Source organism: Elgaria multicarinata, chromosome 13, assembly GCF_023053635.1.
Source record: "Elgaria multicarinata webbii isolate HBS135686 ecotype San Diego chromosome 13, rElgMul1.1.pri, whole genome shotgun sequence".
Classification (NCBI taxonomy): Eukaryota; Metazoa; Chordata; class Lepidosauria; order Squamata; family Anguidae; genus Elgaria; species Elgaria multicarinata.
The window spans coordinates 27,182,731-27,197,161 of NC_086183.1; the positions used below are offsets into that span (position 1 = coordinate 27,182,731).

General features: G+C 44.5%; 1 protein-coding gene across 1 annotated transcript; it reads right to left on the reverse strand.

The window, feature by feature from the left end:
* Nucleotides 1-535: 535 nt before the first annotated feature.
* LOC134408190 (urokinase plasminogen activator surface receptor-like) lies at nt 536-11,290 on the reverse strand. The gene is made up of 8 exons (XM_063140342.1): nt 11,002-11,290; nt 10,431-10,589; nt 7,915-8,034; nt 7,025-7,159; nt 5,174-5,314; nt 3,100-3,240; nt 1,896-2,033; nt 536-1,399 (listed from the first exon to the last, which is right to left on the reverse strand). Exons 2-8 carry the CDS (start codon nt 10,477-10,479, stop codon nt 1,182-1,184), a joined length of 942 nt encoding a protein of 313 aa, XP_062996412.1. The 5' UTR covers nt 10,480-10,589; nt 11,002-11,290; the 3' UTR covers nt 536-1,181.
* Nucleotides 11,291-14,431: the final 3,141 nt, after the last annotated feature.

Below are 14,431 nucleotides of genomic sequence, written 5' to 3' on the forward strand. Positions count from 1 at the left end.
CATCATCGACCTCCTGCACATCTACTAGGCCTTCTCCTAATTATCCCATTCTAAAAAACGAAACAAAACTGGATATCCCAATTCTACTGAAATATCTCTGGATTTCCTCATTGGTGCAGCTGAAGTTGCGCTACAAAGCACGACTAGCGGCGCTGTCCCATTGAAGTATATGAGCACTGAGAGGAGGGGAAGTTTTCTATTACAGACTACATGGTTGCCCTTCTCTGCCTATGTAATGCAGCCCATAACAATCGCACAAAAGCTTTTGCCCGGTAAGGCAATGTGATTTCTTCCTAATGTAGAGACACCCATAATCTCGTTTCCTTCCACAAGAAACCCATTAAGGAGCAAAAAACAGAACAGCAGCTTTTTAAAAAGTTTATTTATTTATTTAAAAAAATTGATTTGCAACAGAACTGTAACAATTAACAAAAAAAAGCACACCAAAGAAGAATAGAATAGGGCAGGTGTGGGTCCTGCTCCTCCTCCCCGTGATGGGTTCAAATCCCGCGCTCGCTCCTTGCTGTGGGGACAACCAGGCAGGAGCGCAAGTACGGGATAGTGCGGGTTCAAAGTGCCAATGCAACCTTGTGTAGACACCCCCTATAGTGTAAGCTGCAATCTGTTTGAGGCCTAGTAGAGTCTGATCCATTCCTCCACTCCGTCTAAGCCTCTGACCATGCGGCGCTCATGGCTTTTGCATCAAGACAGCCTTTTCCTCTCAATGCCACCCCCTCCCCGCAATCCGGCATTTCATAACGACTTGTCTGATGAAGAACATCACGAAAGTTTCCCCACAATTCTGTGGGCATTTGATTTGTCCTAGAAAAGGTATCGTCCCACTGCGGGTTTTCATTTTGTCAATACCATCAGGCAAGTTTTGCCGCCCCCTATAGGGAAAAAGGAGCCTTGCAGAAAGATTGGGCTTTCGTTATTGACATGGCATTAGTCATATTTCAGCCTCACTCACTGTATTTGTGTGCACATGCGAATGCTGTTCATACAAATAGGGGGGAGAGATAAGGGAGACATTTAAAATCAAACATCGTAGCCAACGCAGGAGTTGCATTTGAATTGCAGATGCGAGAAATGACAACAATCTATTTCTATGTCACGCGTAGAAACCGGCCTTTGTAGAATGGCCGTGAACTGTTCTGGAGGGCTTCTCCAGCCAACCTCAGTTACTTCCAGGCTATCAGCACCAGCCATGAGGCAAGAGCCGTCCCCATCATCAGCATCTCTGGAGCAGAAGGACTCTCCGCTCGGTTGCAGAGAGATGTATTGCAACACTTTGCATAGGAATCCTGCCTCATCAGGGGGCGATATATATCCAGGTACCTGGTGCACATGCTCTCTGTGGCACAGCCTTTCTGGATGGTCACAGGCAATTCTCTGTTTGCTGGAAAAAGGGTAAAGAGAGGCAGGTTTGTGAAGCAGCCTTCAAAAAACACCTGCATTGCATGCTCCATATGGGACACCAGGAGGCAAGCCAGACTGACAAATAAGCAATTTCCTCCAATGAGAAAATGACCCACCTGAAACTCATGGTACTTTATTGAAAGATCACTTCTGTTAAAGAACTGAATGGGGCAATGCCCTCCAATGGGTGTTTCGGTTGCACATGGTGAGAAATCGTGAGATATTTCAGAAGAATCGGGATATCCAAGGTGCGGTGTTTTTTAAAGAGGAATAACCGGCGGAAGGAGCAGGAGATGTGCAGGAGGTTCACGACGTCATCAAAATGACCCGTAAACTTCCATGAGTGGCCAGTCATGAGCATAGTATAAATTACTCATTTCAAGTAGCCCTTTGAGGTACAGGAGCATTGCTGTCTTTTGCAACTGTTCAGGCTATGCCACAAATCCCCTTCAGGTCCTGCAAACCCCTTTCCTTACCATTGTTTATGACATCCACACACTGATCCATGAGTCCCGCACAGTTCAACAGCTGCAGTCTGTCATGGGTGCACTCCCCACGCCCTGAATCCCGGCATGTATAGCATTGCAATCCATTGAGCTCACTGGGAGTTATTTCTGCAGAGTGAAAAAGAAAGAGGCTCTTGCAGGGATTGTAATTTCTATCAGCTATAGTTGGTGAAAGTGGGAGCTAAGAAACTTATTCTCTGACATCGTCATCATCATAATTTCTTACCCACCTCTCCCCCTGGATCAAGGCAGGGAACAACATTAAATACAATAATACAATATAAATCAAATGTGTAAAACTGATTAAAAGAGCATATAAAACCAATACGATGTTAAAATAACAATCAATACATCTTAAAATTCTTAGGTTTAAAATTCATCTGGGTAGGCCTGCCAGAAGAGATCAGTCTTTATGGCTGTCTTAAACTCAGGAGAGTGTTAAGTTGATGAATCTCTCCCGGCAGGCCATACCACAGTCTGGGGGCAGCAGAAAATGAACTGATTGAGAGGAGCTTGGAAGCTGTCTATAGGTTTTCTTTGCCCCGCTGTGGCTGCGCAGTTGCGCTGTGTTGGTCACACAGCTACCCACTCACAGCTACTGCGAGGCTTTCCCCCAAAACTGCATATTAAAAGAGTCGGGGACTTACCCAGACTTTTTTCTTTGATGGAAGGTCATCACAGCCCTTCCGCTGTCTGACCATGCTCCAGCATTGAGCCGGGGGCATTCCAGGGCGGATGGCGACTGCTGATTGGTCGCCGGAAGACAAGCGGAGCTCAGGGGGCGGGCCTAGCAAGTCGAATGGCCACCAGAAAACCCACACTGTTTCCTGCAGTGGGGATTATTCACCGCCGCCCTGCACAAAACCTGGGAAACCACTAAATGATCAGTAGTTGGGCAAAAGGGTTGGACTCAGGGGAAGGGGAGAGGCCATCTGGAGAACCATAGAAGGTCGGACTTGGCCTACAGACCTACAGTTCTGCACTCTTGATCTATCTGAACACCAGGAAGCCATTCCTTAATGACCAGCCACAGTTCACTGTACATTCTGCTTCTTTTAAAATCTATTTTAAAGTGTTTTATTCTGTTTTGATTTGATTTTATCTTGTACACCGCTCCGACATTTTCAATGTGGAGCGGTATATAAATATTGTAAATAAATAAATAAATATTTACCTGTAAAACCCTCGTTACAGTTGGACAGACTGCAGACCGTTTGATCAACATAGGCGAAATCTTTGCCAATCTGGTATTCCACCATTGCTTCTGTAAAGGAACTATCTCCACATCCCTTTATGATGGGTTCCAGTTCTTCACCTGCAGAAGGTAACCATTCAAGTGATATCAGGACAACTGTGCCATTTTCTCATGTTCTAGTCGAAGGACAGCCAGAAAGGCTGTGGGTGCAGTCCTCCCCCAATTCATGCCCCTCTCCATTTTTAACAACATTACCTCATTAAATACGTTTTAGAACTTCTCTAGTTGTGTGGGTTTTAAAATGGTGTAATTGCAGAGTTGTTATTTTGCTGTTCCGTGGGATCCCAATGAAGGTTGCTTCTACGCTTGAGCTGTTCCATACTGCTGAGATATTGCTATTCTGCACAAGGGGTGCATTTCACCAGCTTCAGCTGGTACACCAGCTATGGCCATTCCTGGACCGTGACAGCTTAGCCGCAGCGTGCAGGTATTGGTAACCTCAAGACTGGATTATTGTAACGAGCTCTATACAGGGCTACCTTTCGGCTTGGTCCAGAAGCTGCAGCTGGAGCAGAACACAGTGGCAAGGCTGCAAACTGGGGCCTGACAGGAGGCTCGACCCTTGCAAAAATAACTGCACCAGCTGCCAATAAGTTACCAGGCCAAGTTTAAGGTCTTGATGTTTAAATATAAAGCCCTAAACCACATGGGACCAGCTTACCTTAGGGACCCCTAAGAAGACCTCACCCCTAGGTCCATGCCCAATCCCTATGAAGAGCACTTCTGAAGGTTACACATGCTCCTGAGGATCATCTCAGGGGCATTTGCAGTACAGCATTCAGTGTGGCAGCATCCACTCTCGGGAACACTAGACCAATTGACATTAGACGAGCCCCCACAGTTTTGATATTTAGTCGTTACCTTAAAACTCATCTCTATTGTTTGTAGCAGACCATAGTGTGTGTGGTTTTATTGCTGATTAATTGGTATTGTTTTTATTGTTATACTTATTGATATTTTTATGCTATTGCATTTTATGTTCACAACTTACATACCTTTGTGGAAAGCGGCATATAAATTTGAATAATCAATAAATAAATGAGCTGTAAGTCAAATTAAAACAAGGGCTCCACACAGCACATCCAGCAATGCCCATAGCAAAGATCCAGCTATACAGTTTATTCAAAAATTAAAACTTGTGTAGCAAAAGTCTCACATCATTTTAATTAAAAGCTTCCTGTTAGGTGGTTCTGTCTATTATATTGCTTTCTGTTTAGTATGGCTAGGTGTTAGTGGTGAATTGCCCCGTAATTGCCCCTTATTGTTTAGTTTCTGCTCCCCCCGCCCACCCATGGGAAGTGGGTTAGTTCCTGGTTTTCTTGCAGTAACTATTTTTCCTTTCTTTCATAGGTAAATAGCTCTTTTTCACTATTCAAGAAAGTGACACAAAATTTTTTTACAGGAAACCAGGAACTAACCACCTGCTCCATCAAGTGGGGAACAGAAGCTGTCTAACAAGAGGGAACTCATCACGGATCCTGCAGTTACATTGAACAGGAAGAAATGAATGAATGAAAGAAAGAAATTAAAAGAACAGTCTCCATTAAAGATCATTCTGACATTTTCCCAGAGAAGGTTGTCCCCGAAAGACAGTCTAAAAATCATTTGAAATAAATAAAAAGGACAGCTCTGTAACTCTGTAATCCCAGAGGAAGCTGGTTTCAGGCAGCCGGCTCGGGTCAACTCAGCCTTCCATCCTCCCGAGGTCGGTAAAATGAGTACCCAGTTAGCTGGGGGAAAGGTAATAACGGCCGGGGAAGGCAACGGCAAACCACCCCACTTTAAGGCCTGCCAAGAAAACATCAGCGAAAGCTGGCGTCCCTCCAAGAGTCAGTAATAACTCAGTGCTTGCACGAGAGGTTCCTTTCCTTTCCTTCCTGTAACTACATTTTTCTGGGGAGGGGGGATCTCTACGAATCAGGTCTTAGAAACATGGAAGGACACTGGAACATGATTTCCCATCACCATCACTGAATGAATCATTGGGCAGTACCTGGTAGAAAGCGCTGGGAAATCTGTACGCAACGGTCCATGCTCCCATAGCATGGCTCTGAAGGCCCATTCAGGCCACATTCCGCTGTGCTCCCAATGCAGCTCTGACACGTCACACCATTTTTGGATCCTTTTCTGTTGACTATTCAAAACGGCAGGGTCAGTGGGGAGAGAGAAAGAGGTGATCAGCTTCCCTAATCAAATTGTTAATGAGGCTGTGCTCATTGGCTTTGGACACCTCTGCCATTACAGAACAAAAGCATATCTGCGTTTTGCCTACTTGCTTTTGATTTGGAGAGTATATTCAATCATAAAAAAACACACCTTGCTTGTTTAAGACTATAAGCTTTATCACACCAGCATTACATTGTGCAATCACTGCGAATTGCATGCAAAGGACTCTGAAGTGTTCCAGTTTATAATCTGCTCTGACTGTGAAGTACTCCCATGCATCCTGCTTTAATTGTGCTATAAAAGGGGAAAGAATCGAGGTATTTTGCTGGTAGTTTTCGAGTGAAACATTTGTTGTTTTCCAAGCAGCCACTGGGGCGCAGGAGCAGGATTTGATATGTTTAAAGAAAAATTAAACAAATGCTTACATCTGCGTAAGTTTTAAAGATAAAGACTTCAAAATTGGCACCGTAATAGATATTAAGGAGAGCTTTAAGCATACCAAATTTGAATCGGATTGGGTCATCCGTTGATTTTTTATGCTTTTTTACATTTCCCTCCCTTAAACCCATTTCCTGGTATGCAAAGGATCTTAGGAGTGCTGCCGCCCGGGGTGTGATTTAGCTAGCAACAACTATGACAGCTAAATGCTGTAGGGGTTAATTCAAGGGAAACAGGTACGTGGGATGAAGCTCTATCTCACGTTGGCTTTAACTGCCACTTTAAATGGACCCCAGAACTGTTGTTTTTATACTGTTGTTTTTATGTTTTTGATGGTTTTTAAATTTTGTATACTTTTTAATGTTTGCCATTTTTAACTGTTGTAAACCGCCCAGAGAGCTTCAGCTGTGGGGTGGTATAAAAATGTAATAAATAAATAAAGCCAGGCCCAAATTCAGATGGTGAGGGTGTAGTGCCTTGAAACGGTAAAGATGTCCCATGTTGTCCTGGGTCTTGTATTGCTTTATGAATCATCTGAACCTTACTGCATTCTAGAGGAACATTCCTGTGAGTTGACTCATGCTTGTTTGCTACTTGTAAGCAAGCACAGCCTGGGACATTGCACAATATCATCATTAACCATGGGTCACATCTGTTAAGGCATCAGCCTAAGCTTCCAATTTCCCGGCCTTGTGCAGCTTGACAATATGAGATAGCCTTAACTCTGGCCTTAAACCTGCAGGGCTTTTTATTATTGAATTTCCCTGGTTTTTATTACAGTGTTCTGGAATAAACAGAAAGATAAATTGAAACAAAACAAAACAAGAACAAGTCATTAACTGAATAGATGTGTACAAATGAATAAATATGTCCGTGTATATTCAGAATAGCTTATTTCTGAATAAACCTGCACAGGATTCCAGCTATAGGGTGACCATATGACCGGATTTGCCCGGATTTGTCCAGGTTTTTGATGGCAAATCCGGGAGGGTCATTTTTAAAGATAAAGAGATGAAACTTTGCACCATGAAAGGATTTAGGTAGAGCTTTAGCCACACCAAATTTGAAACAGATCTGAGAGTTTCACCAATCCAGTGAAAGGACGCCTTCTCAGCAGGCCTCAGTAAAGTACATCAGCAGTTTTCACCAGAATTATATAATATATGATAGAATTATATGAAATACATGATAAACCGAAATGCAGCTTGAGTAAAAAGTACAAATACGTTAATTTACATACCATTATAATTCACAGATTTGCAGAGATCGGAGGAGCAACAATACATTCCCTGGTATAATGATCCATTATACCCATCACGATAACTCTGGCACTGGCTCAAGGTGCCACAGCCCTGTTTCACTGTGTCTGCACTTACTACAAAGAGAAGAAAAAAAGCAGGAATTGCCCATTCCCAGAACGAGACATTGATCTTTGGTTAAGCTGAGTTTCATCTGCCAAGTGAAGCCTCTCACTGAGTTGCCTTTGATGGCTGGTGGCTACTTCATGGAGTGAGAGCTAGAAAGAAATTCTTTGGTGGATAGAATATATCAGAGGCTTTGGGGGAAAGAGGTGTAGATATCTGGGGACATGCAGATGGCTGGATTGGGACCCCAGGAAATCTAGGTTTGGCCCACAGGACTGTGGTTCTATACCCAGGCATAGAGGCAGGAACAACAAGTGAGCAACTACAAATGTAGAATCATAGAATAGCAGAGTTGGAAGGGGCCTACAAGGCCATCAAGTCCAACCCCCTGCTCAATGCAGGAATCCACCCTAAAGCATCCCTGACAGAGGGTTGTCCAGCTGCCTCTTGAAGGCCTCTAGTGTGGGAGAGCCCACCACCTCCCTAGGTAACTGGTTCCATTGTTGTATTGCTCTAACACTCAGGAAGTTTTTCTTGATGTCCAGCCGGAATCTGACTTCCTGTAACTTGAACCTGTTATTCCATGTCCTGCACTCTGGGATGATCGAGAAGAGATCCTGGCCCTCTTCTGTGTGACAACGTTTTTGTGAACCGCCCAGAGAGCTTTGGCTATTGGGCAGTATAAAAATGTAATAAATAAACAAATAAATGAATAAACCTCATCCCCCATCACGCCTAAGGCCACTGAAGAAATAACAGCACTTACAAGCAGTGAAGTTCTTGATCTCAAAGAAGCAAGCGTCTTGGGAAGGACTACAAACCTCCACTTTGGTCTCCGGGCACTTCCCTTCCCTGCTCAAGCACTTCCAGCATTTGAGGCTGCTGGCTAGAGAAAGATGAGTGGACAAGGTCAGTAACAGCTTTCCATTCTACGTCCTTTGCATTGGGAATGCCGCCAGGGCTTCTGCGTAAGAGGAGGTGGTATTGGTAGCTAAGCTTCCAGCAGGATTCGGCTCAATTTTCCTAATGTCACAGAGAGACTGAGCAGGTTCCAGAGAACCAGCCACTGTCCAGATTCCCAATTTGGAAAGGACAAATGTGTTTTTGGAAACCCTTCCTGAGGATAATCCTACCTTCTCCTCATCTTAATTTTCAGGAAACAACTGTGGGGTGGGTTTTTTTGTACTATACAGCCAATGGCAGCTAAAACTAACTATCTTCTCTTTGAACGACTGTCCGGTCCAAGTCCAGCTTAAAGTTAAACAACCATCAGAAAGAAAATCTGTCCCTCGAAGTTGCCTGACAACAGCACCTAGACACCTGGTCTTCCACGCTATGGGGATCGCTACTTCTTTTGGTATTTATAATATTTATAAATGTGCATGTATTCATCAAAATTGGCATAGGCAAACATTGTGCAAATCAGTGTCCTGTTTTGTCCTCTACTGACGCCTTTCCGCTTTTTTTTGTCAGTTCGTAAGTGGCCACCCAGCCCAACACAGGTGTCAAAGATCCAGTTCCCGGACATGGCATAACCAGCCGGCAGCTATCAGGGCCCACTTCTCATGGTGGCCGAGGTTGAAGCTGCCATCTTAGTTTTACCAAAATGCAAAATGTCTCAGGAGTTCTGTCATTCCTTGGCATTTTGGACAAAAATCTATGGCAGCCACCATGTGTTGTGGTGGCCAACATTTAATTTTATTTTAATTACCAGCAATGCCATGGAATGGCACAATATCTAGGTCATTGCTTCTTGGGGGAAACTAAGGTTGCGGTCACAGTGGCAGCCAGTGAGTACCCATAAGATGGCACCCTAGCGAGAGACCCCTCAGCTAAACCCTGGAGTCATCCCATGAAGCTGATTGGTGGGAGATTCAGGGAAGATAAAAGGAAGCACTACTTCACACGGCGCATAGTTAAACTATGGAATCCACTACCGCAAAATGCAGTGGTAGCCACCAACCTGGGCGGCTTTAAAAAGGGATGGGACAAATTCATAGAGCAAAAACACAGAGCTGCTCCTATGGAACTAATTTCCCAATCCAACCCAAATTTATCGTGCTGAAGTTCCCCTGCAATCAATGCCACAATATGCAGCATAATCCTATGCATCTTTACTCAGACACTCAATGGGTCGTGGCCCCTAGTAAGTGTCTTTAGGATTGCATTTGTGCCTAATGTTTTAAGTCCCATGGATCTTGATGGGATGTAAGCACACTTACATGAAAGTAAGTCCCACTGAAAACTAGGAGTTACTTCTGAGTAAACATACACAGAACTGGGCTGCAAGATTATCTGGACGGTGGACTAACAAATTAGCTGTGTCTTAATCTTTTCGAGGTAAATCCCAGTGTTCTCATTGTACCCGAAGAGGGAAGTTAGAGGAGCCCTTAATGAAATCCACAAACCCCACCTCTCACTCAAAATATTAACCGCCTCCTGTGGCCATATAACTAAGTAGCTAATAGTGCAGTCCTATAAATGTCTTCTTAGAAGTAAGATCCACCATTGAGTTCAATGGAATTTGTTTCCTTGTGAGTACATATAGGGTTGCACGCTTAAGAGAGCCAGCATGAAAGGTAAGGGTCTCCTCTACCTCCATATAATTGGAGCACTGCTAAAGCCCACATCTTCCAATACACAATGAAGAATAGAAACATAGTATATAGCTGTCAATCTTCCATTTGTAAATACACATTTACAATACAATCTGCCAGAGATTTGTTTGGGTGACCATATGAAAAGGAGGATAGGGCTCCTGTATCTTTAACAGTTACATAGAAAAGGGAATTTCTGCAGGTGTCATTTGTAAATATGGAGAACCTGGTGAAATTCCCTCTTCATTACAACAGTTAAAGCTGCAGGAGCCCTGCCCTCTTTTAAATCTGGTCACTCTAGGCAGGGCTCCTGCAGCTTTAACTGTAGTGATGAAGAGGGAATTTCACCAGGTTCTTCATATATACAAATGACACCTGCTGAAATTCCCTTTTCTATGCAACTGTTAAAGATACAGGAGCCCGGTCCTCCTTTTCATATGGTCACCCTAAGATTAGTAAGATGTGCACATGAGATGTTCGCAGTGGATCACACGCTATTCTCCCCACCCTGCAACAAAGACACATAGGCCTAGTTCAGACAACGTGCTAAACCACTCTGCCTAACCACCAAATGGTTTATGGACTGCATTAAGGTCAATGCATTCAGTTAACCATTTTGTGGTTAGGCAGCATGGTTTAGCGTGTTGTCTGAACGGGGCTATAGACAACTACATATGCAACTTACCTGTGCCAAGACAGAAAATGAGAATTGCAAGGGATATCTTAGTCTTCATTATAGCTTTGATACTGGGTGAAGAGCAGAACAAACCCAGCTCACTTCACCTCTCACGGAGCCGATCTCAGAAATGTATGTTTTCCAGGTTTGGCAGGGATCTGTCTCAAACTTTCAAAATGGGAAATGTTGGCGGCACTCTGCTCATGGAAAAGAGCTAAAAAAAAAAAAAAAAAGTTAGGAGAATGGACAATTGTTTTTACACTAAGTGCTCATCTGATTTTCTCCACCCTCCTTATAAAACTTGGGAACCCAACGTCCAGAGAACTATCTCAGAGAACGGAGGGTGATCAGGAACGTGTCCTTTTAGGTTTAGATTAAATACAAGTCTGTCGCAAAGGGCTGAGAGGCCCATCCCATTGCTTACCTTTTGCGGTTGATTTTGCAGTGAGACAAATGGACCTTCTGCACAGAATACCCTAGTAAAAATGCCAGGGTCAAGGTGTCAGTCTGATATGAACACACTGACCCAGCGAAAAGCAGGTTTTCCTGGCTTCCTCAGGTGGCCCATCCCATTACTTACCTGTTGGGATTGATTTTGCAGAGCGAGAAATGGATCGTCTTGGCAAAGTTCCCTAGCAAAAATGCCAGAGCCAAGGTGTCCGTTTAATACATACACACACCAAAAACCAGGTTTTCTTGGCTTCTGGAGGTATCCCTGACCACAACTGTTACAGGTCAGACTCAACACCACTTATTTCAGCTAATTCTAATGTCTTTCTCCACACTTTCTTAGCATTTAGTGGGAACTCTGCATTCTCTTCTGCGCCTTTTAAAGTCTACATAGGGCTTGGCTGAAGACCACCCCTTCCTCTTCCAACCGCAGTTCTTGAATCAGCAGTATTTCTCATGTCAAAAGACGTCTATGTTTTTATGCAAAGTCAGGGCACGTTATTTCCGGTGTACATGCTGTTACAAGTGCAGCTTCTTGGCCAATGAGCAATCTTGGGCAATCTTATAGACCCCAAGAAAAAAAGACTCCTTTTGAAAGCTGCAACCAAGCGGCTGTCTTGACAACGGTGCATTGGCACCGCGAGCCCCCAAACACCGCACTTGTGCCCCTGCGGAGTTGTCCCCATGCTGAGGAGCAAGCATGGGATTTGCATTGAAGGAGGAGCCGCCACCGCCTTATGCACCACCACGTTTTCCGCTGCATCGGTGTGTGTTGCCGCATGAGCACTGCTGCATGTCCCTAATTTTTTCTTACCTTTTCCCCGCTAAGGGTTCTTCTTCCCAAGCTGGAGAAGAAAGGAGGTGTTCCAGTGGCCGTTCCGTGTTTGGGGCTAAGTGATCCAACCAGTCAGGGAGCACGTAATCAGTACAATGCCATCATCGTGCCACATAGCCAATCAGGGTGGGCCATATGACAGCACTCTGAACAGAAGGGGTGCATTTCTTCAGGAATTGGGTTTTTTTTCATCGTAACCCCCTCTCACATCCCCCCATTTTGGACTCCCAGCTCCCGGAACCCCTGCCAGGGCGGCCAATGGACAGGCATGACAAGGGGTTTAGATCCAACAACTGAAGGGCCACAGTTACCCAAGCTCTGTTTGAAATAAATTACTATTATTGTCGTGCTTCCCGAAACCTCCCGCTGTATTGGGAAACAAAGAGGTCTGCTGCATAATCCACAAAGCTTTATTCAGGCAATAAACACCTCTTCCCACCTGAAGAGAGTTTAAGCTCTAGGAACTTCCCCCTAGGCAAAACTATGCAAACTAAGCAAGACAATTGTCCTTTCAAGAAGAATGGGAAGACTTTTCCCAGAACGCTCTGACTTCAGGGAGACTGGTTCTGTAGAAGCCTCTGGTGAGAAGCTAGCTGGGTTGACCTTCTCACACCTTCCTTTAGCTCCGCCTGTTTTAGCCTGCGGCATACTCTGGGATCAGCTAGCCTTTCAGTGCTCTCTCCCTCAGAATACTGATTTGTTTACACTTTCAGAGATAAGGTGTGGAGAAAGTGTATTCCTAGGGTGACCATATGAAAAGGAGGACTGGGCTCCTGTATCTTTAACAGTTGCATAGAAAAAGGAATTTCAGCAGGTGTCATTTGTATATATGGAGAACCTGATGAAATTCCCTCTTCAGCACAACAGTTAAAACTGCAGGTGCCCTGCCCTCTTTTAAATCTGGTCACTCTAGTATAACTCCTGCACCTTTAACTGTTGTGATGAAGAGGGAATTTCACGAGGTTCCCCATATATACAAATGACACCTGCTGAAATTCCCTTTTCTATGCAACTGTTAAAGATACAGGAGTTATACTAGAGTGACCAGATTTAAAAGAGGGCAGGGCACCTGCAGTTTTAACTGTTGTGATGAGGGAATTTCACCAGATTCTCCATATATACAAATGACACCTGCTGAAATACCTTTTTCTATGCAACTGTTAAAGGTACAGGAGCCCGATCCTCCTTTTCATATGGTCACCCTAAGTATTCCTTGCTGGTGAAAGAGCCCATGAGAGTCACATCTTCCACTCCCTGTATAGGTTGGAATGTTTCTGGTGCCGTCTCTTCTGCTTCAGAATTTGATCCTGATTGATCGCCTGAAACTCCTTCCCCCAACCTAAAGGGAACAGGCTTAGTTAAGACAATTAGTAACCCAAGAGAAAAGAAAAGGATTCTCAGATAAGCTGTTCCAGAGCAGCCAGGTGAAATGTTTAGGGAGTGAAATTTCATGGATAATGATGGATGCAACAGAGGGTTTCTTATAACATCTCTTTATTAATGATGGCAAGGAAACAGATGATTACATGGGAGGAAATGGGGAAGGGCTTACTATGTAATTACATGATGGCTCATCTGGCAATTTCCTCAGCATGCATTTCTGCACATACATTCCCCACCCTATTTCATGTAGTTCCAATACGAGAGCAGCGTTGCAACATCTGTGCAAACTCCGCAGCCCTTATTCCAGCAAATGTGTGACCACTGCCCTCTTCTGGCATGCAAAGTAATTTCTGTTAAAAGTACAATCAGCTCTTCTAGGATGCAACTCAAGTGATTATGTTGGATATTTTGCCAACCTTTTCTCCTCCTCTTTACACACTTGCAGCTATGCATCCTCAGGCTACAGTACTATGCATCCTCAGGCAGCCTGTGGGCCCGAAACAGCCCATCAGTATCCAGCAATGGATCTATCAGCTCCACCCTCGACAAGACAAAAGCAGACCACTAGGCTGGGGTGGGCAACTTCAGGGACTCTAGAGGCAAATTTCCACACACACCCAGACTTGCCTGGTGCCCATACCTATTCCACCCCAGTGCCAAAACTCAGCAGCAGCAATGGAAGTTTTGCTTTGCCACTGAATTTTTTTGGGAGCTGTAGTCCAACACTTCTGGAGAGCACCAGGTTGGGGACGGCTACAAAAGACAACAAATTAATTCACAACTAACCAAACAAAGAATCATAGAATAGTAGAGCTGAAAGGGGCCTACAAGGCCATCAAGTCCAACTCCCTGCTCAATGCAGGAATCCACCTTAAAGCATCCCTGACAGGTGGTTGTCCAGCTGCCTCTTGAAGGCCTCTAGTAACTGGTTCCATTGTCGTACTGCTCTAACAGTCACGAAGTTTTTCCTGATGTCCAGCCAGAATCTGGCTTCCTGTAACTTGAGCCCCTTATTCCGTGTCCTGCACTCTGGGATGATCGAGAAGAGATCCTGGCCCTCCTCTTTGTGACAACCTTTAAGTATTTGAAGAGTGCTATCATGTCTCCCCTCAGTCTTCTCTTCTCCAGGCTAAACATGCCTAGTTCTTTCAGTCTCTCCTCATAGGGCTTTGTTTCCAGACCCCTGATCATCCTGGTTGCCCTCCTCTGAACACGCTCCAGCTTGTCTGCGTCCTTCTTGAATTGTGCCCAGAACTGGACACAATACTCTACATTTCTATCGAACTTTCCAAACTGTGTCGGGCGTCTAACAAAGTGAGCTCCATACATTTCTTATAAGCCA